At 68.3% G+C, this 23,827-nt stretch overlaps 1 protein-coding gene across 1 annotated transcript; it reads right to left on the bottom strand.

The window, feature by feature from the left end:
- Positions 1-164: 164 nt before the first annotated feature.
- On the bottom strand, positions 165-22,441 carry GPC1 (glypican 1). Its single transcript, XM_037161440.2, has 9 exons — positions 21,750-22,441; positions 5,614-5,772; positions 4,622-5,013; positions 3,719-3,884; positions 3,180-3,310; positions 2,984-3,100; positions 2,755-2,888; positions 2,326-2,501; positions 165-2,062 (listed from the first exon to the last, which is right to left on the bottom strand). The coding sequence occupies exons 1-9, from the start codon at positions 21,913-21,915 to the stop codon at positions 1,833-1,835; spliced, it is 1,671 nt and encodes a 556-aa protein (XP_037017335.2). The 5' UTR covers positions 21,916-22,441; the 3' UTR covers positions 165-1,832.
- Between the last annotated feature and the right edge of the window lie 1,386 nt (positions 22,442-23,827).

Raw genomic sequence — 23,827 nt, 5'->3', positions numbered from 1 at the left:
TCCCAGGGTGGGACGGGACACACGGACCCTCCCTGCTGCAGCCACAGGGCCACCATGCTGGCACCATCCAGGGCACCTCCCCACAGGCCCGAAGTCCTGCCCTGCGTAGCCTGTGGGCACATGCCTGCTGCTGGCCTGGGCAAGGAGGGATCACAGCAGCCACATGAGGTCTCCAGCCTTTTATTCATACAAGGACGCAAAGAACACACGTTGCCTGCTGACACCATGTGGCAGGACATGGCAGGCTTGCCACCCCCTCCCAGAGATGCATGTGAGGGAGGGGACAGGGCACAGGCCCCTTTGGGGCCATCCCTGTGTGGCACAGTGTGCCATCCTGGCACTCGGCAGTTATTGCCCAAGTCCCCAGGGTCCGGGGCCCTACCCCTGGGCCCAGATACTTCAGGGTTACCTGGGGCGGGTGGGTCCATGGAGCACAGGCTGGGGGCCTGGGCCCAACACACCCAGCGGTGTGCCAGGGACCCTGGCCAGTGGCCCTCCCAACCCCCGGAGGGAGAGCAAAGCGGTGCTAAGCAGCCTGCTCAGGGCCCCCTTTGCTGGCCAGCACACCGTCCCTGCCCAGCGGGCTCAGCCTCCCGCTCTGCGACTGCCTTCTCCTTGCTGAGCCCCTCTGGCAGGGTGCCAGCCCCCCCAGCCGGCATAATCGGGGCACCTAGATGCTGGTCCCACAGAAGGGCGTCCTGCAAAAGCTGTGAGAGGAGCTGAGAACAGCTCCTGGTGAACAGGGTGGGAAACATCTGGAAGTGTCTGCACATCTAGAAAAGCCCTTAACTGTCGAAGCGCTCACAGGCTCCCTGCATTGGCGGGCCAAGGAAGGGCCCCCGGTGGCCCTTGGTCTGCAGCACTGCTACTCGCTGGCCCTGAGCTGAAGCTGCACCCGCGGGCCTGCAACACCCTGAGCTGGCACCTGACCCTCAGTCTGAGTGGGGACAGGAGGGAGGACAGTGGCCAGGTGGCTCCTCCCCTCACCTGGAAGTCCCTGTGCAGGCTGTGGCCCAGCCCCGGGCTGAGAGGGTGGCCCACCTTTGGGGACAGCCGGGGGCAGCAAGTCCACCTACAGACAACTGAGAGCGGAGCCCGGGAGGTGAGCTGTGCTGCTGCCATTCAAAGCGCATCCGAGTCCCCTGCCCCCGGTGGGTCTCTGGCAAGGACGAGGTCCGCTGGGCCCATCTGTCCCAACAAGCTCCCACCTGACTCAGAGGCTCTGGGAAGGCCCTTGATGTCGTAGGGTCGGGGCCTGGCTGCCTATGAAGGGTTCATGCATTATCTCAAAGGCCCCTCAAGATCCCAGGTGGCAGAGACCCCATGCCCACCGGAGGATTCTCAGGGCGCTGAGGGGTGGGCCTCTTGTTCTGAAACCTGGGGCCCCTGGTTGTCACAGGAGGAAGCGGGAGAGGAAGGCACAGGCCCCAGGTCCCCCCCCCCCCCCCGCAGGCCCTGGCACTGGGTGGTGACGGAGCGGGGAGCCAGGCGGAGGTGGGAGCCGGGCGGAGGTGGGCCCAGGAGAGAGGCCCTCAGACCTGTATACACAGGGCCTGCTCAGATCCGAGGCCCCCAGAAGGTCCCTGAAATACATGGCTTTGGGGGACATTGCTCCCGGCTGACCTGAGGGCCTCACAGACAATTAAGAGCCAGGGTGATGGCAAAGCCAGGCCTGGGGGGGCGGGCCACCTGCCCCCCCCAGCCCCACAGAGCAGCAGTCTCTCACTGTTCCTCCCTGTCCTGTCCCAGGCCTCTAGGCCCAGGGGAATTAAATATCATCTGAGTTTTGGCAAAGTCAGTCCTTGGCCTCGGTCCCTGGGGCCAGGGAGCAGTTACCGCCACCGCGGCCTGGCCACTGAGAGGCCCAAGGTGAGGAGGAGGAGCAGAAGGGCCATGCAGGGCCGGGGACAGCCTGTGGCTGAGGTCTTCTGGCCCTCCCGCTCCGACAGGCCGGGGAGGGCATGGGTCAAGGTGGTCCTGGAGCTGGAGTTCTTGCTGACCTTCCGGCCGCAGACGTCATCGGGGCAGCCGTCCCCACTGCCCGAGCTGCTGCCATCGTCACCTGGGAAAGAGAGGGGGCTTGGGCAGGTCGACCCCGCTGGGACCCCGAGTGGCACAATTCTGTGGGTGGGCCTCCCAGGCCCCCCGGGGGCACCCTAACTCTGGGTGGCTGGCCCTGCTGGGGTTTGTCAAGGTGGCAGTGACATCCTGACCAGGGCTCAGCGGTGCTTGGGGACACGCAGGGGGCACAGCTCTGTGGCGGCCCTGCGCCAACTCAGAGTGCTCAACCCACGGCCACTGCCCCAGCCCGGCGGCGGTGCTCACTGGCGTCCTGGAAGTCGGCGTCCTCGCCGTTGTAGGCGCTGCGCAGCCGGTTGGTCATGACCTTCAGCTGCATGATCTGCTGGCGGACGGTCATGTCGGGCTTCGTAATGTCCACCTCCACCTCGGGGTTGTTGATCTGGTTGGCCAGGCCATCACCCATCACCTCAGGGAGGTACCTGGGGCCATGAGGGAAGATCCTGGGTGACCACCTGGGTCCCTGCAAAACGGTCACCCAGGAGTGGAGTGGTACGCATGGGGCCCCGAGGCAGAGAGGTGAGGACACCCCGGGCATGGTGTGTGCAGCAAGGAGCTGGCTCTCGTCCCAGTGTCCCGTGTCCTGCTGTGTGTCTGGCATGGCCCAGTGCAGGGCAGACAAGGGCCCCCTGAGATGCACGAGAGGGACGGCCTGCCCAGCCGGGCCGCACCTACCGGCCCCGGGCCACCCCGTTCCAGCAGCGGTCGTCACTGGCGGCACTCATGGCCATCTTCTCGCTGCACAGCGTCCCTGGGAGGCTGATCCAGAAGTCCTGGGCGTCACGGAGCTGGGCCTTGGCCTCCGAGACCTGTGGGGGCAGCAGTCAGGCTGTGGGGTGCCCCAGCCTAGCCTGCCCTCCGCTCCCCTGCCCCCAAGGGTGGGGCCGGCCGAGGGACCACTCACCAGCTTCTCCAGCGCGCCTGCGGGCGGCTTCTGCACCACCAGCTTGCCCCGCGGCCGCTTCTCCTCAGACCCCGAGCTGTGGGGGTTCACCTTGGGGTTGCCGCAGCCCTGGATGACCTGGGGGAGACCACGGGGGTCCTTGAGGGACACAAGGCCCTATATGGACACCCCTGCCCGCCACACCTCCTGCCCGCACCTTTGCCGTGAGTGTGTCGCGGTTGTCCTGGAGGGCGCTGATGGCCTCCGCCAGCCACGAGTGCACGCTGCCGATGACGTTCTCCGCGCCCGACGGGCCCCAGAACTTGTCGGTGATGAGCACCATGGAGTCTGGCACAGGCGTGAGCACAGAGCAGTCTGCACGCCTGCACGCCGGCCCGCCTCATGTCCACACATGCAAGCTCACGTGTCCACATGCAGGTGCCACACTGGCCCACGGTGGGCCAGCGGTGGGTGTGTGTGTGCTCACGTGTGTGCGGGCCCACCTCCCACACACGCTGGTGCGTCACACGCCTGCCGGCACCGTGTGCTACCGCGAGGCACGTGTTCGTGTCAGCTCACGGCTTATGCACGTGCCGGCCCGCCACGCCTCAGACAGGAGTCGGCACACGTGCGTGTTAGGGCCCTTGCCCAGTGGGAGGGCAGGAGCGAGGACCTCACGGGGCTCCCCCCCGGGGTGCTGCCCGCATCCCACTCCACCCGGCCCGTCCCCAGGGCGCCCTGGGCCCGGCCGCTCACCCAGGAGGTTCCTCCACTCGGCGTCCAGGTCGGCCTGGTTGGCCAGGCAGCCCTTCAGCACGTTGCGGCAGTAGTCCGGGCAGGGCCGGGCGCCGGGCACACCCAGGCAGTGAGCGCAGTACAGCAGCTTCATGACGGCCCGCCAGCACTCGGGGCCCAGGGGCACCTGCAGAGCCAGGGCAGCCTGAGTGCCTCACAGCTGGCGCCCGGCCCCCCGGGGCCCCAGGGTAGGGGCTCTGGACCAAAGTCTGGTGGCCCTCCTCCTGCTCCAACCACTGTGGGACCTGGCCTGGCCCTTCTTGGGGGGCCTGGGGGTTGCTGGCCACAGGGGCACTCACTCTGATAACCAGCCTGTGGCACACCGCACCACTAACCCCCCAGAGGAGCCTCTTGTGAGCTCAACAGCCATGTAGACGAGGGACCTGAGCCTCAGGACCGAGGGCTGACACACCGAGAACCCCAGCTGGAGGGGGAGGCGGCTTCCCCCCGGGCTGCGTGGGTCTGAGGCCAGTGCTCTCGCACACCTGTCACCAGAGGTCTGACGGGGCACCCAGTGGGGCAGGGGACCCCCTGGCATGCGTGGCCTTGGCCCCTGCCCACTCCAGCCTCCAGGCCCTGTCCCCTTGTCCCCTGTCCCCCTGACCCCTGCAGCTGGCTCAGCATCCAGTCCCAGGCCCTTTCCTCTTCCCTTCCTGCCCGGAACCCAGGCTGGCCGAGGACGGGACTGGGCAGTGGGTGGGCAGCCCAGGATGGAGCGCATGTCCTCTGAGGGGCTGTCCAGAGGCCCCAGCGGCAGCCCAGAGTCAGGAGGTGGCCGGAGGCCCAGGGCTCCAGGGTCTGGGACGTGATGAGTTAGCGGGGCAGATCATGGGTCCCCCAGGAACCTGGGGCAGCTGGGCGCACCTGGGCCACCTTCCGGACCACGTCAGCAGCCAGGCCTAGGCCCTGCACGAAGGCCCGTGCGGCCACGAAGGCGCGGGTGGCCCGCAGGCGCAGCTCGTGTGGGGCGTCCCCGAAGGGCCGCAGCGGCTCGGCCTGCTTGCCCAGGCAGTCCAGGTAGTCGTCGGGCAGCAGCAGCCGCGGGTGCAGCTGCCGGAAGAGGCGCTCCAGCAGCCGGGCCCAGAACTCGGCCAGCGTCTCCTCCAGGTGCAGGTTGGCCCCGCGGTAGTAGAGGCGCAGCTCCGCGTACAGGTCCCGGAAGGCCTTGGCGTTCTGCGTGAACAGCTCCCCAAAGGCGCCCGGGAAGGTGTCCTGCAGCAGCCGCTCTGAGTCGTTCAGCAGGTGCTGGAAGTGATCTGGGGACAGGGAGGCGGCCGTGAGGCCCGCACACCCTGGGCGCTGCTGCCCAAGCCCCCCATGCCCTTGCCCCGGTGGCCGGGGGGGCTTGCTCCAGGGTTCTGCATCAGAGGCCAGGAAGGGGCTGCTGCCCAACAGGGACAGGAGGACCCTAAGAGGCGACAGCCGACCGAAACCAGCCAGGCCCAGCAGCTGGCACTGCCCGAGGCTTCTCTTTCCGTGGAGACCTCGCTTTGCAGGTCACTCCCAGTACCCCCCCCAACTGCACCCCTTAGGCATCATCGCATCGTCCTGACACTCTCGGTCCAAGGCCCTGTCTGCCTAGGTCTGAGGTGACTGTCACGAGGCCTGGAGACACACGACGGGCAGCTATCCAGGAGCTGTGAGGGTTTCCTGAGGGGCCCGGTCTCCCTGCCCCTCCCCAGACAGGCCCCTCGCCATTGCCCGGCCCAGCTCTGGTCCCTGCACGTGGCGACCCTCCTGTTATCAGGACCCCCAAGCCCCAGACAGCTGTCCTAAGCCCTTCTGACCCCAGCGCACCAGGAGAGGCCCCGGTCCCCACTGTCTCAGTGTCCTGAAGGCCCCGGGGGCCCACTCACCGTCGAAGCCTCGCAGCTGGGCGGCCAGCGCAGCCTGCAGGGCACGGCTGCTGTCCAGGAGCGCCGTCTCTAGCTCCGCACGGCTGCGGTTGGCCAGGTTCTCCTCCATCTCGCTGGTGCAGCAGGTGTGGCCCTGGGGGCAGATCCGCAGGTGCTCACCTGCGGAGGGGGCTGTGAGGCAGGGGCAGGGCAGCCCCCAGCCCTGGCTTTGTGGGCCTCACCCCCAGGCCCTGTGGGCAAGCCCAGTGGCGAGGGCACAGAGCAGGGGTGTCACCATGCACTGAGGCTGGAGGGCCATCCCAGAGACAGGGAGCACCTCAGGTCACGAGTCGCCCCAGCACAGAGTGGCCCGGGGGTCCCACATGTGGGGTGGGTGGGGCTGCCCGACTCCAGGCCATGGAGGCAGCTTCCAGGCCCGACTGGTGCCTTTGCCCACCCACACGGGCTGAGGATGGGGAGTGAAAAAGGACCCTGAGGCACAGGCAGGGCAGCCTCAGTCTCCTCCCCCCAACACCGCCAGGGCCCCAGGTCCCACTGAAGAGCAGGCACAAGTGGGGCCGACCTGTCACGAAGGAGCCTGTGGACCGCCAGCTCTGGGCTGGCCAGAGGCACCGGCCCCAAAGGGCACTGACTATCGAGATCAGGATAGGTCCAAGCACAAGCCGGTGGGGGGGCGGCCTGCCCCAGCCCCACCCCCGCCCTGCAGGACCTGTGCCCAGCTCCAGTGTCCATCCTGTCCCCTGCACCCTCCAGGCCCCGACCCCTCCTGCCACAGGCCAGGAGCAGCTTCCAGGCCACAGCGCTCTGTCCAGGTGTCCCCAGTGGGTCAGGGACAGGCTTGGAGTCGGTGCAGCCAGGAGTAGGGGGCACCCCCAGGCAGGGGCCAGGGAGGAGAGGGAAGAAGGGACCTTTAAGGACACGCTGGTCCCAGTTTTGTAGCAACTGCAGCTCTGAGGTGGGTGCTGGGACCCAGTTTCACAGGCCGGGAAACTGAGGCTGGCAGAGATGAGGTGTCAGGACCAGGTGGCGCTGGCTGCCACACTGCAGATCCCCTCACCGACGGGGGCGCCCGGCAACCCCGCCAGCCCGGCTCCCTCCTCACAGCCCCCTTCCCAGCCCCCTCCCCCAGGGTCCGGTGCTGGCTTTCACCTGCCGGGGCAGAGGCTGCATGGGGCAGGGGCAGGGCGCCCTCGTGCACAGCTGTGGGGTGGGGCAGGGGGGCCTGGGCAGAGCTCCCACGTCCTGCAGTGGGGACCCCCCCGACCTGGCCCAGGCGGAGCAGGGGGCTACCTGTCTCAGGGCTTCCCATGCTCTCGGGCCCTGAACGTGATCCCACTGGCCCGTGGGGGGCTGTGGCACCTCCCTGGGTCAGGACGGACGGAGTGGCGAGAGCACTGTGCGCCCGTACTCTCAGAGACCCCGACCTGCAGGTCTCCTGGGAGCAGTCTGACCGCCCGGGACCTGGCACAGAGGGGGTGCCCCATCCCTGTCCCCCTTCCATGGGGGGGCAGGCACCTCCAGCAGAAAGGGCCGGAATATGAGAACATCCCCCTCGACGGCCCTGTTTCTGGCTGTGATGTGTGGCCCTGGACCCTGGCCAGCAGGGGTGGGACACAGCAGGCCCTGGGCCCTCCCCCCAGGACCCTGGCCGCAGACTGGGGCCCATCCCAGTGGTCTTCCGGAGGATCGAGCCTGGCAGTGCAGTGGGGCTGGGTGTGCCCACCAAGAGACCCCCGAGCACCCCCCACCCCAGCTGCCTCCCCTCCAACAGAGCCCAGGACCACACCCTTGGCAAGGCTCACCTACTGCTTGGAACCGCCAGGCTCCTGGGGTGCTAGGGAAGGGGTGAGGGGGTGGGCTGGGGGTGTGCCCTGGGGGAGGGGGCCGGGGCCAGCAGGGGGCTTCCAGGTAACAGCGGGGCTCAGCTGTGATGGGCGCTCAGGCCAGGGTGGCCCAGGGAGAGGCAGTGGGTGGGGACACAGCTGTTCAGATGGGCGGGCTGCATGGGCACGAGCTCTGGAAGGCCAGAGGGGCAGCAGCACCCCGGCTGGCTGACCTCCGAACCCTCCTGTTCCCCTGGTGGACTCCTGGCCTGGGTCCACAAACCTGTCATTCATGCAGACAGCTCAGAGGAAGGCCGAGTCCACAGAGAGGAGAGGGCGGGGGGAGCCCCCGGGAGAGGCTCCCAGGACCCTGGGCGCCATCTGCCCACCCCCTGCTCCCTACTTCAAGCCGGCCCCACCCTGGCCCTGCCCGGCCGCCTCGCCCAGCTGCCCGGTGACCGCGCCGCTCCAGCAGCCCCAGCACAGCCCCCGGCCCTCCCTCCCTCCTCGGCACACACGGGAGTGAAGACACGGAGCCAGAGCTCGGGCGCCGGCCTGAGGCCCCGGGAGGCCGGGCCGAGGCGGCCCCCACGCCCACCACAGGGCAGACGCAGCTGCTGGCAGTCGGGGCACAGAGCCGTCTTGTGCCCCCTCTGCCCAGCCCTGGCCCAGCTCAGCCCGGGCAGCAGGACATCAGTTGGTTCTGGCCTCGGGGGCGGAGGTGGACTCTGCAGAGAATGCCCTGCAATGCAATGCAAGCCTGGCCTACCTGGTCAGTGCTGGGGGAAGGGGGTGGGTCTGCCAGGACAGGGGATGAGCTCCCTGACGCTGGAGGTAAGCGAGTGAGTGAGGGAGTCTCCACTTGCTATTTCAAACCTTCCCATCCCAACCCCTACGTCTTTTCTCAGCTCAATATCTGAGAGAGGCCAGGACCAAATCAGGGGTCTGGTCCTGCTCCCCGCCCCTCAATCAATTCTAAAACTGCCAAGTGCACCCTCTCACCCACCTCCTCCCCACCAGCTGGCCTCTCCCTTCCCACTAACCCCAGGTCATGGAGGCTACTCCCTGCCCGCTCCGCCCCCTCCAGCTGGCCAGCAAGCCTCCCTCCTCCCTCCCTGGTCCCTTTGCCAGTTCAGCAGTTGGCCCCACCCTTCCAGAACTCTCCCTTCCCCTACTTTTCTAGGCACATCCTCCTGGGCTGATTCCAGGTTTTTGAAGCGGGAGGAGAGGAACAACAGTCCTGTTCACCCCCCACCCCCTCTTCAGAGCCTCTCCTGCAGACCATTTCCCGCCGCCACACCCCCGCCGACTCCCGGACTGCCCTGCCCTGCCCCTCAGTGAGAGCACCTGCCTGCCCTTCCCAGGCGAAGCCGGGGTTCAGACCTCCTGGACCACCCTGGATGCTGGCTTCCCCTCACTGACCCCAACCAGGCTGTGCGGGAGGCTCCTGCCTCCGGCCACCTGCTGACACAGCTCCCAGCCCCCCACCTGAGGGCACTGCAGCCTCCAGACAGAGTCCTCACTCAGCACAGCCCCCCAACCCTTCAGCCCGAGACCCCCATCCCGACAGTGGGCACCACGCCCCAGGAGGGCCCCGGACCTCGTCTGCCCGGGCCCCGCAGCAGCGGCGGCACCCTGTGACTGGTGGCCACAGAGCCCTCCCAAGGAGACTGCAGAGGGAAGATGGCGCCATGCCAAGCCCATCTCTCCAGAAGCTTCCGCGGCTCCCACAGTGTGCAGACTGCCTGCTCGGCCACCTTCAAAGCCACGTCCCAGGAACTCTGCACACCCTGCCCAGCCACTGGGAATCTCTCTAGGTCAGGGCCTCCCAGGACGATGCTGAAACAGGTGACAGTTCCAGGCGTGGCCCCCCAGAACACGCGGGAGGCTGGATGCAGGTCTGGGAGGCAGGCAGGGGCTCCCCCCGCCCCCGCCCCCAGTCCTGGGCCCTGCGTGGCTGCCTGGCCAGGGCTGCAGAAAGCTTTACCATGCAAGAGACCTTTCTCTGGACAACTGCCCCATGCCTGCTCCTGCTCTGGGACCCCAGCCTAGCTGGATCCTCCTGGCACGTCCACCAGCCTGCAGCGGGCACTGGACAAATGACCAGATTCCCTGGGCACCGCCCCACCTCCACACCCCGCTCCAAACCTTCCGTTCCTTCCTCACCTCTGCTCCCCCCACCCCCCAGTCTTTGTCGCTGTCACACTGACAATTCCTCCGTAAGGGTGGCCTCAGACCCAGCTGGGAGAGAACATTTCAATGGTCCCCTCTCCCCCCACTAACACACCAACAGCAGCATAACCCCTCCCGCTCTGTCCCAGCACCCTCCTCCTCCCCTCACCCACCAACCAAAGCCCCTCCACCATTTCGGCCAAATGACAGTCTCTGTCACACACAGGACACGACACAGAGGGGCTTCGCTGCTGGCGACTCTGCGCTGGGTGGGAGGAGTCCACCCCCCAAGGCCCGGGGGCGACAGGTGCAAGGCTCGCGGGGCTGCGTTGCAGGCAGCGGAACAAAGGCTGGCGGCCAAGGGGTTCCAGGTGCCCCAGGTGCCCCCGGTGCTGGTCGCGAGTCCCGCTGGCCGGGGACGCAGGGCCGCGTGCCTTGAATCTGGAGCCGGCACGCGGGGTCTGGAGCTGCGGCAGCGCTGGGCGCGGCGCGAGGCGGAGGGCGGTGTGGGGAAGAGGGCGCCGCGATTGGCGAGGAAGGGGCTTGCCTTGCCGCAGTGGGTGCGGCGCGCCTGGGGAGGGGGATGGGTTTGCCGAGGAAGAAGGGGGGCTTGATGCAGCCGGGGGGGGGGTGGGCGGGGGGGCCTGCGGCAGGACGGTAGGGAGCAGAGGAGGGGGTGGGGGGCGGCTGGACGCTGCAGGGACCGGGCAGAGGTGGGGCACGCTGGGGTGCAGAGAGGATGGAGACATCGATTCCAGGGGTGGACTGTGAGACGGCGAGGGGATTCGCGACGGGACCGAGGGCGGAGAGAGGACGGGATGTAAGGATGGGTTCCGGCGGGGTAATGGGTGAAGTGGTGGTGACAGGGCCACAGTGGAGGCGAAGAGGGTGGCGAGGCGGGCGTGAGGCGGCGGCGGCGGCAGCGCGCCCAGGGATGGGAATGCGCTGGGACGGGAAATGAAGATGGCTGAGCGGGGAATGGTGGGCTGGGGCCGGGAGGGGCCCCCCAGCTTGGATCCCAGCTCCGCGGACGCCACCCCGGCCTTGGTCCAAAACCCCTTCCCAGCGGCGGTGGCTGCGGCAGCTCCAACGGCGCGACGTTCCGGGGAAGCGCGCGCGACTCCGGTACGGGCGCGCAGGGATCCAGAGGTCCAGCAGGGCAAAGGCGGCGGAGCAGGAAGGACCGGGCTGGGAGCGCTTGGAGGAGCGGATCCAAAGCGGATCCGTGCTGGAGTGCGCGGGACCTGGACTCTGCGACCACGGGGGCAGGCAGCACCACAGCCGCACTAGCACGCACGGTGAGGGCGGCGCCCCACGGGGACGCGCCTCCTCCCACAGCCCCGCCCGCCGCGCTCCAGCGTCTGCCGGGCTTCCCGGCGCCCCCTCCAGCCACCCTGCAGACAGTGGCCCAAAGACCCTTGTTTCCTTCAACCTGGGGACCAGCTGGTGCCCCACCCCCGGGGCGGCAAAACTCCTGGGTGCTGCTCGCTATCTCCACGGGCGGGAAGATAGGCCCTTCATGTGTCCCCAACAGCAGAGCCTGCGCAGGCCTGGCCGCCTGGTGCCCACCCAGGAATAGCCATGAGGGTGGGGGCGGATGATGCCAAGCCCTTCCCCTGGACAGAGTGGCAGGCAGCCACCGGGGAGTCCAAATGCCCAGCTCCTGCTGGACTCTCCATCCCCCTGGCCTCTCACCACGGTGACCCAGGCATCCATTCCAAGGCCCTGATCTGCTGCCCCCAGGAAACACTAAGCCCCATAGGGCCACAGCCTCCCCTGGCTCAGCCCCCACCCCTTAGGGCACCCGCTCACCCCACGCCCTCCCCGAGGTGAGAACAGCTCCCACCTTCCTGCAGCTCTGGCCTGGCCCTGCCTGCACTGGGCCTGCCAGCCTCACTGGGGAGACCCTTCTGCTCACCCGGAGGCCACCCTCTCTTCAGGGTCGGGTCCCATGTGTGCCCCCTCAGCCACCCTGCTCACAGGGACACGAGAGACTTGCTAGAAAGACTGCTCTTTGCCACGTGCAGGACACAGCACCAGTCCCCAGCAGAAAGGGTTTCACCCTCTACACTGCCTGGTTCATGTGCAGACACCCTGGCCAGGCTACCCTGCCAGCGGGCATCAGGCTGGGGGCCACCTCAAACGTGGGGCCCTCGCCACAGCTCTGGCCAGGCAGCGGGACCTCTCCACTGGCTTCTCTGAAGCTGCTTCACAGCTCACGGGTCACACTGTGGTCTCGGGACAAACGAGTGAGGGACGAAGAGACCCTGGGTTTGCATCTGTGGCACCCATGACCCCAAGTCTTGGCTGCTGAGCAGAGAGCTCTCTCTCGGGACCTTGGGGCAGCCGCCGCTGCCGGCCCAGCTCAGCCCTGTCCAGACCGTGCCTCGGGGGGTGCCTCCCAGGGACACGTCCACGCCTGTGCACACAGCTCTCCTGTCTGGCCGGCCTACCTGCACTGGAGTCCAGGGCCTGGCCACGTCCCTGAGGGCCACGCCACGTGAGGGTCTCGGCCACCCCGCAGCCTCGGTTTCAGAGCCATTTACTCTTCACAGCACCTCCTCCTCCGGATTCCCACGCAGCCGGGTGGCCCGGGCAGCTCAAGTGCCAAACGATGCCACCGAGCCTGGAGCATAAGGGGTGGGGCCCCGCCCACGATGCCCATCTCAGGGGAATTCCTGAGCAGGGCAGACGCCGCACTCAGCTGAGCCAGCCACAGACGCCTCTGGGCACGGGTGTCCTGGCTGGAGGGCTGCCGCTGAGTCAGCAGCTGTGCCGGCAGCAGGCTGCTCCCGTGGACGGCCGGCCACTCACAGGCCTGTGGGTGCCCAGCCCTGTGGCCGGACAGGAGGGTTGGTGCAGGACGCACAGGTTAGATGTGGGTTTCAGGAAAGGATGCGTCACTTTTCAGTGCAGAAGTGCCTGGCCCCAGAGATCGGATGCAGGGACTTGAACAGAACCGAGCGCAGCCCCGCGCACATAACAGCAGAATGGAAAAGGCTGAGTGGAGGGACGGCACGCACACACGGGAGTCGTCGGCAGCGGGACTGACCCACGCGGCAGCCCCACGCCCACCAAGGGGACGACCGGCCCTGTGGGTCCCCATCCACGAGGGCCAGCAGTGCCAGTCCGATCCACACACAGGAAGGGTGGGAGTGGGGTCAGGGGCTGGGGCGGCGACAGAGGCACCGCACGGAGAACGTGCTCAGTGTGGCTGCTCGGGCCCTCAAACGGTTCAGGCGGCCGGTTTCGTCCCATGCATTGTACCGCCAAACGGCCAACAGCCGCTCCCCAAACGTTTGGGGCACACTTGCGCGGAACATGGGGGGCACGCCTGTGCCCCAAACACACATGCTGCGGCGCGTGGGGCATTAAACTCAAGACCCAAACTCAGAGCCGTCCCAGGTGTCTAGGAGCACTCGGACCTGCCGAACCCAGCAGCCTGCCGTGGGGTGCAGGGACAGGCCCGAGCAGGACCGCCCGGCGCCCGTCGCCGAGTGTCCGCCTGCCTGCCTGCCCCAGGGGTGAGACCCCAGCCGTGCAGTGTCCCAGGCGCAGGTGGCCATGTGGACGCCCGCTGAGTCCCCACTTCTCCAGGTCCCGTCGAGAGGACTGTCAAGCTGGAGCACGTGCAGCCGGCCTCTGGGCTGGAGGCAGGGAGTCTGCGCCCACCGGCAACGCGTCCCAGCCCCGCCCTGTCCAGCTGCTCCGGGCGGCAGAGGGCCACCAGACCTCCCGCGGACGGCCCCGGGCCTACAGCAGATGGCCAAGGGATGGGGCCAGCCCTGTCCCCAGAGAAAAGCCAAAGGGACAACGACCAGGCCCCACATGGCACCAGCAAGGAGCTGCCAGACCCCAAGTTCGGCCACAGGCTGACCACACATGGGCCCCTCCCACCTCTGTACAGAGCCTGTGGCTCCTTTCTTAAAACCGGCTGCCACCCTCTGAGGCCGCTGGACTGCCCCTCCCTGGTGGTGGCAAGGCCCGGAGCTGGGGGCGGAGCTCGCTCACTGTGGGCCACACCTTCCTGAAACCCCTCACTCTCCAGGGCCTGCCAGCCCCGTGTGAGCGCAGGTCTCACAGACGCCTTCCCTCCAGCCTGGGGCTCCCCAAGTCCTCGCACCCACCGGGTGGCTCCCGGCCTGGCCGGTGCAGGCTGGCCCCTCCGCAGCAGCCCGCCCTTCCCACAGCCGCCTCCGGAAGACCGAGTGGACTGGGGAGGACGCCGCCGTGTCCGACAGCTGTGCCAACAGGACACCACGCTGCGTCGCGTGGGCTCTGGCTGGCGCTGCAGGGGGCGGCCCATGCAGAAACTGTTCTCACAGCTGCCCCACGAGGCAGGCCCCCCACTGAACAGAAAAGGTCACCGAGGCACAGGTAGCCCGAGTCATAGCCTGTGCGTGAAGTGTCGGCACCGGGCAGGTTGGCCGAGTCCAGGGGGGCGAGCTTTGGCTTCCTCTGGGGACCCCCCTAAGAATGGCCGGTGGATTCAAGGGACACTGGCCCTCAGGCAGGAGTGTGACCTGACCATCGACGCAACAGGGGACCTCCCTCAACACCGCCCCCCACACCACAGAGCAGCCCCCCAGGCTTCCCAGTGGTTCTGGGCGTGTCACTGCCTCCAGGGGACAGGGCCTCAGCCCCCGCTTCAGGGCAGGGCGGTGCTTAGGGAGGAAGGGCACTGTGACCGAGACCCTCACACGCCTGTCCTGATCTGCACGGTGCTTCTGTCCTTTTAACCAATACGCGCCCCACATGGCCACTGGTCACCGAGGCCAGCAAAGCCCCAGCCGGTGAGACCTCTGGCCCCCCGCCCTGTCCCCTCACCGACAGCGTCGCCTGCGGCTGAGCTCCAGCACCAAGAACAGCGCCCCCCCACAGCAGGAGCTCACTGAACTTGGACTGAGCGATTCACACCTGACCTTAGCTGAAAGGCAGGGAGGCGGGATCTTTCCTCCTCAGTCACTCCGCCCACCCAGCAGCTGGGACCCTCCCCGCTCCTGCCCTGACCCCCGGCTCCCTGTGTGTGGACACTAGGGCCCCCCCAGCTGCCCCTCAGAGAACACCAGGAGCCCGTGGCCGTCACAGCCTCGTCACACTCGAAAGGGGGCCTCGGCACACACGCCCCCCTGCCATGGGTCCACGCTGACTGGAATGCAAAGCCGTGGCAGGGGCACGTGGTATTTGCGCCATCCATTACCAAAGTGAGGGGACCGGGAGGTTCCCCCTGGTGACCGAGTCCCAGCCACCGCAGCGCCACTGGGCCCGGTGTGTCCCGCAGCAGGAACTGGGATTTCCACTCCGAGGCCAGAAACAACGGAGAAACGATGTTCTTCTCAGCCAAGTTCACCAACCCCGACTTCTACCCTGGGGCCTCTCCCGTGGGCCAGACCCCCATCCAGGAGCAACTGTCCCCGCCGGCCCCTCCCTGGGCTCCTTGGCCTGGCCCCTGCTGCTTCACAGAAAGTGGGGTCCCTGGCTGCCCTGACCCCATCTCCAAGTCACTGTGACCTCCAGAACGCTCCCAGGGCAGCTGCTCCTGGTTGGGAACACCTGCCTCACCCCAGGGGGGGCCTGCAGCTGCAGGTCGGCCCCCAGCCCCCCCCCAGCAACGGGGCAGGGCCGGTGTCTGGGTGTCAGGTCGCTCTAAGGAAGGGGGTCAAGGTGCCTGGCACGCCCTAGGGGCAGCTGGGGACTGAGCGTCCTAAGAGCCACGTCCCTTTAAAGCGCCGCGGGTCCAGTGTGTCCTGCGCTCCATGACAACCAGAAATGCCCGTGAGCACCTGAGCCAAGCCCGGCAGCAGGTGGCATCATCCTCCTCCCCAGAGCCTGGGGGTGGTGGTCACGCGAGGGTGCAGTGTCCTCCGCAGCCCCCAGTGCCAGGGGTGGGCGCTCGGACGACACACTGGGCTGGCCACAGTGGCTACAGGAGGCCCTGGGCGCCGAGGGCGTGTGCAGGCCAGCCTTCCACCCCCACTGGGGACCACACACCCAGCACCCGCGGGACAGGGCTGTGTGGACGTGCCCCCAGCTTCCCAACACAGCAGGCTCGCACCATCACCTGGAGCCCACGCCCGACCCTTGGCCCCCAGCCTTGGCCCCCGGCCCACACCCCGGCCTGCCCAGAAGGCCACCTGGGCCAACACCTGCCCTAGACACTGGGCATCCCCCCAAGCTTGTCCCAGGCACGCTGGCCCCCCATCACCACTCCAGGCCGGGGCCACCCGGTCCCCAGGAGGGTCCCAAGGCTGGCCCCCCACTGCCTACCCCAATTCCCGGACACAGCACAAGCAGCGAGCGGGTAGGCAGCGGGCACCCGGCTCTGAACAGCGGAGTGAGTGGGCCTGGCCCACCCACCTGGACAGAAATGGAGATATCGGGGTCCACGGGGGGTGGGGACCGGGCCGAGAACTGCGTGGCAGTGCAAAGCCTGAGGTGAGGCCACCCAGTCCCAGGCTGTGCCCAGAGCCTTCGGGTGGCCCAGGGATGGCCTGACCACCACACTGTCACCAAGGCCTCAGGCGGCACGTCTATGCCACCGTGGATTTGGAGAGGCAGTGTCACAAAAGTCCACGAGGCCCCCACCTCTAGCCACCACCCACACTTGGGTTATGGGCCCTGTGACCTCAGAGGATGACCTCACTTAGGTACGAGGTCCTCATACGCATAACCGGTTAAGATGAGGTCACACAGGAGCCGCATGGGCCCGGATGCGATGGCAGTGGTGTCTTCCTTTCAGAAAAGATCTGGAGGCAAATGCGAGGTGGACGCCACCTGAAAGGGGAGGCCAGGGGCTGGCGGTGGCGGAAGGAGCAGCAAGGCGGCGGTGGTGGCCACGGAAGCTGCAGGCCTGGGACAGGTGCTCCCTCCAGCCTGGGGGAAGCAGCTTGGCCGACACCTTGATCGTGGGCTTCCAGCCTCTGAGCTGGGAGATGACGCCCTTGTGCTTTGTGAGCCACCTGGTCTGTGGCATCCGTCCTGGCAGCCCAGGGACGCCGCCACGCCCGACCCTTGGGCCCCAGCTCAGGCTGGGCACATGGAGGTGCTCAGCACGCCTGTGGCCCAGACCTGGGACACGGGCAGAGCCCGCAGGTACCAGCGCTGCAGAGGCCTGGGAAGCTGGGCGGCAGGGCCAAGCCCTGAGGGAGGAGGGGCCGGGCTTGCGTTTGGGTGGGCACGGGGAGGGCTCCCCTGGCAGGAGGGGGTGCACGAGCCAGGAAGGTGAGCCAGCCAGGGGCCGGCCGGAGGTGATGCTGAGGCCACAGGCAAATAAAGGAAGGGGGTAAGGCTGCCTGCCCCCCAACCCCAGAGCTCCCAGACCCACCCAGGATCCAGGGATTCCTACCAGGGAGAGCAGGCACGCGCCCCTCAAACCCAGTTTCCTGAGGCCCAAGGCCCAGTGGGGCTGGAGACCTAGGCCCTGACCCCCCGCATGGCAGCCACTGTGGGGGAGGCCGGGCCAGCCTGCCTCTCAGCCTAGGCTGCGTGTGCTCCCACCTGGGAAGGGGGCGGGGCCCGGGGGGAGGGAAAGGCTGCGGCATTCCCCTCCCGTCGGACAGCCCGGGCGCCTGCTCAGGCCTGTTCCCAGACACACAGGCAGGAAGGGCTGCCTGCTGGCACGTTGGCGGGGCTGGGATCCAGGGTGGGTGGCCCTGGGCCACAGCCCTCCCCCTTCTGAGCCTGTGGGCAGCGGCCTGACCCCAGGGCCATGCCGGCAGTTAGAGACCATCGGGGCCGGCACCTAGTGCCAGGCACACAGGTCGGTGCTCACAGGCCCCGACACAGGTCTCAAGCCTCGGTCTGAAATCCCTCTGAACCAAGTCGGGCCTCGGGGAAGAGGCTCTGGTTTCCAGGAGAGGTGTCCTACCGGTCACTCTCCGGAGGCCCCTGGCCCGGCCCGTCTACCCACCCATGGCCAGCCAGGCCCACACGTGTGCCCCGCGCATGTGGGTGCCCGTGCACAGGCATGAGCGAGCACGCTTTCCTCCGAGCTCTGTGCCCGGCCTGCGTGTCCCTGGCCCCTCTCCGGAGGCCTCCCCAGCCCGCAGGCCTGCCAACCGCGGGCTGGCACTGTTTCTAATTACGCAGCTAGTGCACCAACAAAGCAACCGCCATCTCCTAGGCTCGCCAGCCCCTGCACAGGGCGCCTGTCCATGGCTCCTCAGGGACACACGGGGGCTTCCCCTCAGGCCGGCCAGCAGCACACAGCCTGGTCAGCCTCCGTGTGCACCTGGGGTGATCCGACTCACCCCTGCCGCCTGGGAACAGCCTTTCTGAGCAGGGCTGGAGCAGCCATCCCTGCGGACCCACCAGGAGGCCGTGGGGGCAGACAGAGGGCAGGAGGGCCTGGCTGTGTGAGGCTGCGCGGGGCAGGTTTGGGACAGGGAGGCTGGGGCCAGGGCGGAGCATCGTCCCAGGGAAGAATTCAGACAATTCTAACCCCATACGAAAACCAGGGAGGCAACAGGAGAGGGGCCTGGCTGTGTGCCCCCTTCTCAGGCCTCAGGGCTGGGATGCACGAGGCTTCCAGAAAGCAGGGAGCTGGGCTGGGCAGCCTTTGAGATCACAGGCTTTGAGGTTGGCAGACCAGGCTCTGGGCCGCAGAGCCGCCGTGGGCTGTGGAGAGACAGTGGCTCCTTGGAACCTGGGTTTACTCGTCTGAAAGCAGGCGACGCACCGAGACCCTCGCCTGATGCACTAACTGGACATTGACCCCAAGTCCAGCTCGCAGCCAGGGCTCATCTCCAGGGCGGAGCACCATCCCTGCAGGGCTCCGAGTGGCCTCTGCGGACCCCAGGGCAGGCGCAGGGGGAGGGCGCAGCCCGGGCAGCATGCTCCTTGTCCCAGGAACCTTCGGGGACAGTACAGATGGCTGCCAGTGTCCTGTGTCCGGGAACGGGCAGAGAGAGGCTGTGCGGGGTGAGAGGCCAACTCGGCAGAGGCGCAGGGGGACAAACTGCCACGGAGAGGTGGCCGGCACAGAGGCTTCAGCGAGGGACCCGGGACCATTGCATCACGCAGGGGCCCTGTCAGACCCTGGCTCCCTGGGGCCCTCGTGTGCCCCTCCAAGCCCTGTCCCCGGGCCCGGGATGATGAAACCTCAGCTCTGTGAGTGGAGCAGAGACAGGGCGAGAGGCAGGGCCAGAGGCACAGACCGCCATGGCACCCACACCAGGCCCCTGCCTCCCACCCAGGACAGGGACCCTTTGGGTCTGCAGGTGTGCTGTGGACCAGGTGACCAACAGCCTGCTGTGCAGCTTGCTGACCGTGGCTGAGGAACAGACCTCGGGTGGTTTCTAGAAAACGTGGGGGACGCCTGGGGCTTCTGAGCACCCCCTCAGGATCCGTGCCCTCAGCATGGGTGGTCAGAGTGGGCACAGAGAAGCCAAGATTTCCACTGAGGGACCTGCAGGCGCCCACCCCCGAGCCTGGGGCAGAGGCCAGCTTGCGGGTAGCACAGACAGCCCAAGCCCGTCTCCTGTCCCGGCGCCGCCCGCTCCGCAGAGCCTGCAGCAGGATGTGCGTTGAGTCCCCGTGAGCAGTGGCCCAGAACCTTCTTGGCACCAGGAGCCGGGCCAGGTTCTGGGGCTACAACTGCGAAGGGTGCAGACAGGTGCCCCTAACCCGGGACCCCAGGGAAGGGTCAGAGAGACCCAGGACACGTCGCCAAGTATCAGAAGGCCAGACAGGTGCCCAGGAAACGTCAGGGGACCAGAGGCAACACCCACCAGCGTGCACCTGTGATTCAGCACCTCAGGAGGAGCCAGCCGCCAGCCGAGCTCCACTCACACCCCGGCCTGCGTGTGGCGTTCTGGCCTGAGGGGGGCCTCGGGTGCTGCTGCCCACAGGCCTGCCCCATGGCAGAATGACAGACAGCTGTCGCTCACACCCCACTGCCTCCTCGTCCAGCCACAGCCGCTTCTCATTCCCCTGGCAGAGGCCGAGAGGCCAGCCTGGGCCCAGTGCCCCCTCCCTGTCCCCCACCCTCCTGCACGAGGAAGCAGCCCGCCCGGTCTGGGCCACTGAGCAGGTACCCCGGCTGGAGTCCAGCTGCCGGCGGGCAGGCGAGGGGACCCAGGAGCAGCGTGCCTCTGCTGGGCCACCAGAGGGCACCCGGTCCGCAAAGGCCCAGCTGAGTCACACGGAGCAGGAGGGGACAGGGCTGGTGGCCGCTGCCCTGGGAGGTCATGGGAGTGCCCCATGTAGCACTGGCGCTGTCCTGGGCACCTGGGCCCCGTAGGGCACTCTGGAGTTCCGGGGCTCATGGGGGCAATGGGGCTATGGGGGTGGGGGGCGAGGGTCTAACAGGGCAGGCAGCTCCCCTGGTGAAGGGGCCATGGGGACTGGCGGGGAGGGGACAGCCCCTGCATTCCGGACCCAGGGCAGGGTGGCGCCTGCAGCCCTGGCTGACCATCAGCCAGGATGATTCGGGGACAGCTGCTGTGTGGCCGCGCTCCCCCACAGGCCGGACGGCCCCGCCCCCACCCATCCCCCACACAGCAGCCCCCTTTCTCACCCTTGGCCTCTAACCTGCTGCATCCTCCAGCCCAAGGGGGTTAAGACCCAGCCCCTCACCACCCCCACCTGGGCCTCTCCAGTTCCCCAGCTCTGTCCTAGCCCTTGGTGGCCCCCCAGACTCTGCCGGCTGTCTCCCAGCCTAACTGGGAGGGAGCCCTGTGGGTGTGCGTTTAGCGTGGTCCCCAGGGACACACGGCTGAGTGGGAGTGGACGCGAGTGGGAAGGCAGCAAGGATGGCTTCCACCCGAGACCCAGGGCTGGGGGCAGCAGAGGGGCCCCACAGGACAGCCAAGGACACCCAGCCCAAAAATTCCTGTGTGTGGGGGGGGTGGAGCATGGGCCACGCAGGGCAGCTGGCCCGGGACACCTCCAGCCCCTCCCAAGGAGAGAGCCCCCCCCCACCCCAACGCCTGGCCCATTAGCAGAAGCAGGCACAGGCACGCCTGCCTCTGGCTCCTGAGGGACAACCCCTCCGGAACCCGGGGACTGAGGGGCGTTGGGGTGGGTGCATCTCTCCGGGCAGCCTGCTGAGCCCCTGCTCCCCCTGGGAGCCAGGTGGGGGGCCCAGCTGTCCCCCCACCCGCTACCAAGGAGACAGGCTCTGGACCTGGTGCACTCCCCTCAGGGCCGTGGCCACTGCACATCCCCCATGTACTGTTCCGAGTGTGGCCCTTACCTGTTCCCAACCCCATCTGGGAGCGGTCCCCAGGACAGGAAGCTGGTCTGCCCTGCTCTGGCCAGGCACCCCACACAGACCCCGTGTGGCTGCCAGCAGGGCCACCACCTAGGATGAAGTTCAGGGGTCCTTGGGACACTGCTGTCCCCAAAGCTCTTCAGTGGCCAGCAGGGAGGGGGCCGGCAGGGCTGCCAGACAGCTGCTGGGCTAAAGCCCCCTGGGAGGGTCGACGCTGTTTCAAAGAAATGACACGGCCCCTGGGAGGGACCCAAAATGCCGACCACCTGCCGCTGGACTCCCAGGGAAGTGGCTCCAAGTGCCAGGCAGGCGAGCTGGTGGGCAAGCGCAAGTTCCCGGGTGGAACTTCTGCCAGGCAGCAGTCCTGGGCACAGGGCAGGGGCCGCCCCCCACACTCCCAACTCCAAGGCTGCCTTTGCTGGAACCCCGTGGGAACCCCAAGTCCACCGACGGCACCTTCCGGAAAGGCCCACAAAGTCCGGTGAGAGTTCCCAGCCCGCGGCCACCGTCAGCTGCTCCGCGGCAGCCACCACGCAGCTCAGCCCTGGCCAGAGGCGAGGGTGGCCGGCGCGCCCGCTGCGTCTGGAACTCCGGCCCCGCCGCCGCGCTGGAGCTGTGGCCCTGGAGGAGCGCCGAGCGGGGCGGCCCCTGCACAGCCCAGCGAGGACAACTCCACGGGGAGGGGGCCGGGGAGCCAGTTAAGGGTTGGTGGCGACCTAACAGAGCGACGAGAGGGCGACGCGGGGCCCAGGGGTGAGGGCCCGAGCGGGTGCGGGCAAGCGGAGACGCTGGGAGCTACTCGGAGCCCAGGCGGCCGGCACAGGCGGCGGGGTTGGGAAGCCCCGGGCACTTAGCCGCGCAGGGCCGACCAGGGGACGCAGAGGCAAACGCGAGCGCGCAGGGGTACGAGACCCGCAGCCCTGACTCACCGGAGATCTCTGCCTGGGGCACGTCGCTCAGGCTGAAGCCCTTGGCGCCGTAGATCTGCCGGACTTCGCCGCAGCTCCGGCTCTTGCTGGCAGGGTCCCCGTGGGCGCAGGAGGCCAGTGCGGCGGCCGCGCACAGCAGCCACCAGCCGCCGGCCCGGAGCTCCATGGCGGGGCCGAGGCGCTGCCGGTCGCCTGCCGCGCCTCTCTCGGGTACGGTGGGGCCCGCGGAGCCCCCGCCCGCGAAGGGCAGAGCCAAGGTCCCTACGCGCGGCTCGTGGTCCGCAGACGGCGGCGGCCGAAGAGGCGGAGACAACAAAAGCCGGCGGCAACGCCGAGCGCGCGAGGCTCGAGGACCGGCCGCTAGGTCTGGCCGCCCAGCGCAGCGGGCGAGCGCGCAGTCCGGGCTCGGCACCTCCCCCGGCCCGGCCCGGCCCGGCCCCTCGGCCGCCTCGGGGAGGCGGGGAAGGCGGTGCAGGGGAGGGGCGCGCAGGGCGGGAGCGGGCGCCCGGGGCGGAGCGCGGGGCGCGGGGCGCGAGCGGGGCCCGCTGGGCGCTCCTGCTCTCCCCGAGGACTTGGGGGTCCAGTGGTTCTCGTCGGCCAGTCCACTGCCCGAGGGAGGGGAGGCGGCGGGGGCGAGCACGGGCTGCGTTCGGGGGTCCCTGAGGGCGGCCACACGCCCAGCGCCCAGGGCGGCGGTACCACCTGTGGGGGCGGGGCGGGCGGGGGCGCGGAGGCTGGGCTTCCCCGCCGGACGTGACGTCACGCCACCCGCGCGCCTATCAGGGGCCGCCGGGCCCGCAGCCGAATTCAGCATCCCTTGCATCCCGCCCCCACCGGCTCGCCCGGCTGTCCCGCACCCTGGCAGCGCGCCTTGGTCAACTCCCGGGCGCCCGCGTCCCCTCGGCCCGCTGCCCACACCGCCGTCCGCCGCCCCCCTCCTCGCCTGCACCCCCTTACCCCACCCCCGCCCCGCTCAGCGCCTCTCCCAGCCCCCCTGTCACACCTGGTGTTCTCGCGGGGGACGGTGGGGGGACTGTACGCGGGAAAGTAGCCAAGAGCCTCCACCCGCCCGGTCCTTGCTCTATAGAGGGGGACACGGACACTTAGTTGGTGGGGGTCTCCAGCCTGTGTTTGGTGCCCTCCACGTGGTTCTTTGGATGCTCAGGAAACAAAAGCGCCGTGGACTGTTGGCCTGGGCTGCGGGGCGGAGGCAGGCGGTCCCTTGGAGAAGGGACGGGGCTGCACAGCAGCAGGTCAGACTGCTGGGGAACGAGGAGCGCGGAGCGGGACAGAGACTGGCCGGTCCGGGGGCAGCTCCTCCGGTCTTTCTCCCTGGTCTGCTGCTCCCCTCCTCCACCCCCCCTCCCCCGCCTCGTCCTCTTCCCTTGGCCTATAGGCGAACCCCACAGAGACCAGCAGGCTTGGCCAGACCACAGCCCCGATGCCTGATTGGCTGAAATGGGAGGGAAGCAGTAGGTCTGTGCCCTTGGCCGAGGGTACTCAGATAACCACCACGTGGGTGGGAGGAGGCGGGGCGGGAGCCGCAGGGACCCACGCACACAGGCTCCCCCCATCACTGGCCTGCCCCCCAGTGTGTCGGCTTTGTGAGCTGCCTCCCAGAACGGGCTGCTCCCCTCACTGGGTGACAGGGGTGGGGGGTTCATCTTGCCCCTCCACACCTGCCGCCTCACCGAGGGTGACTCACGGGCTCCCCCGCCATGCGCGTCAAGGCCTGCTCCTGCTTGCCTGGGCCAGGGCACCTTCCCAGCGCCTGCCTGGCTGAGGCCACCCAGGGCAGGGGCGAGGGACTCCTCTTCACACAAGCTCACTGCCAGCCCCGATCTTCCAGATCAGACAGGAGCCAGCCTGGGGCTTAAACCCCACCGGATGCTGGAGAGTCGCCCACTCTTCCTCTCCTGGCTGTTGGGGGCATCCCTGCCGCCTCCTCTTTATCCAGGCCTGCAGGGAGGTTCCTGGGGTCAGTGGCCCCCAGACAGGAGCAGGGCCCGGTGGGCCCGTTCAGGGCTGCAAAGGCTCCACCCCCGCAGGGCCACCTTGGACTCCTACTGCACAGTCCA

The sequence above is a fragment of the Artibeus jamaicensis genome, unplaced genomic scaffold (genome assembly GCF_021234435.1).
Source record: "Artibeus jamaicensis isolate MK-2021 breed Jamaican fruit bat unplaced genomic scaffold, CSHL_Jam_final contig_944, whole genome shotgun sequence".
Taxonomy (NCBI): domain Eukaryota; kingdom Metazoa; phylum Chordata; class Mammalia; order Chiroptera; family Phyllostomidae; genus Artibeus; species Artibeus jamaicensis.
This window is presented reverse-complemented; position numbering and strand designations above follow the sequence as displayed.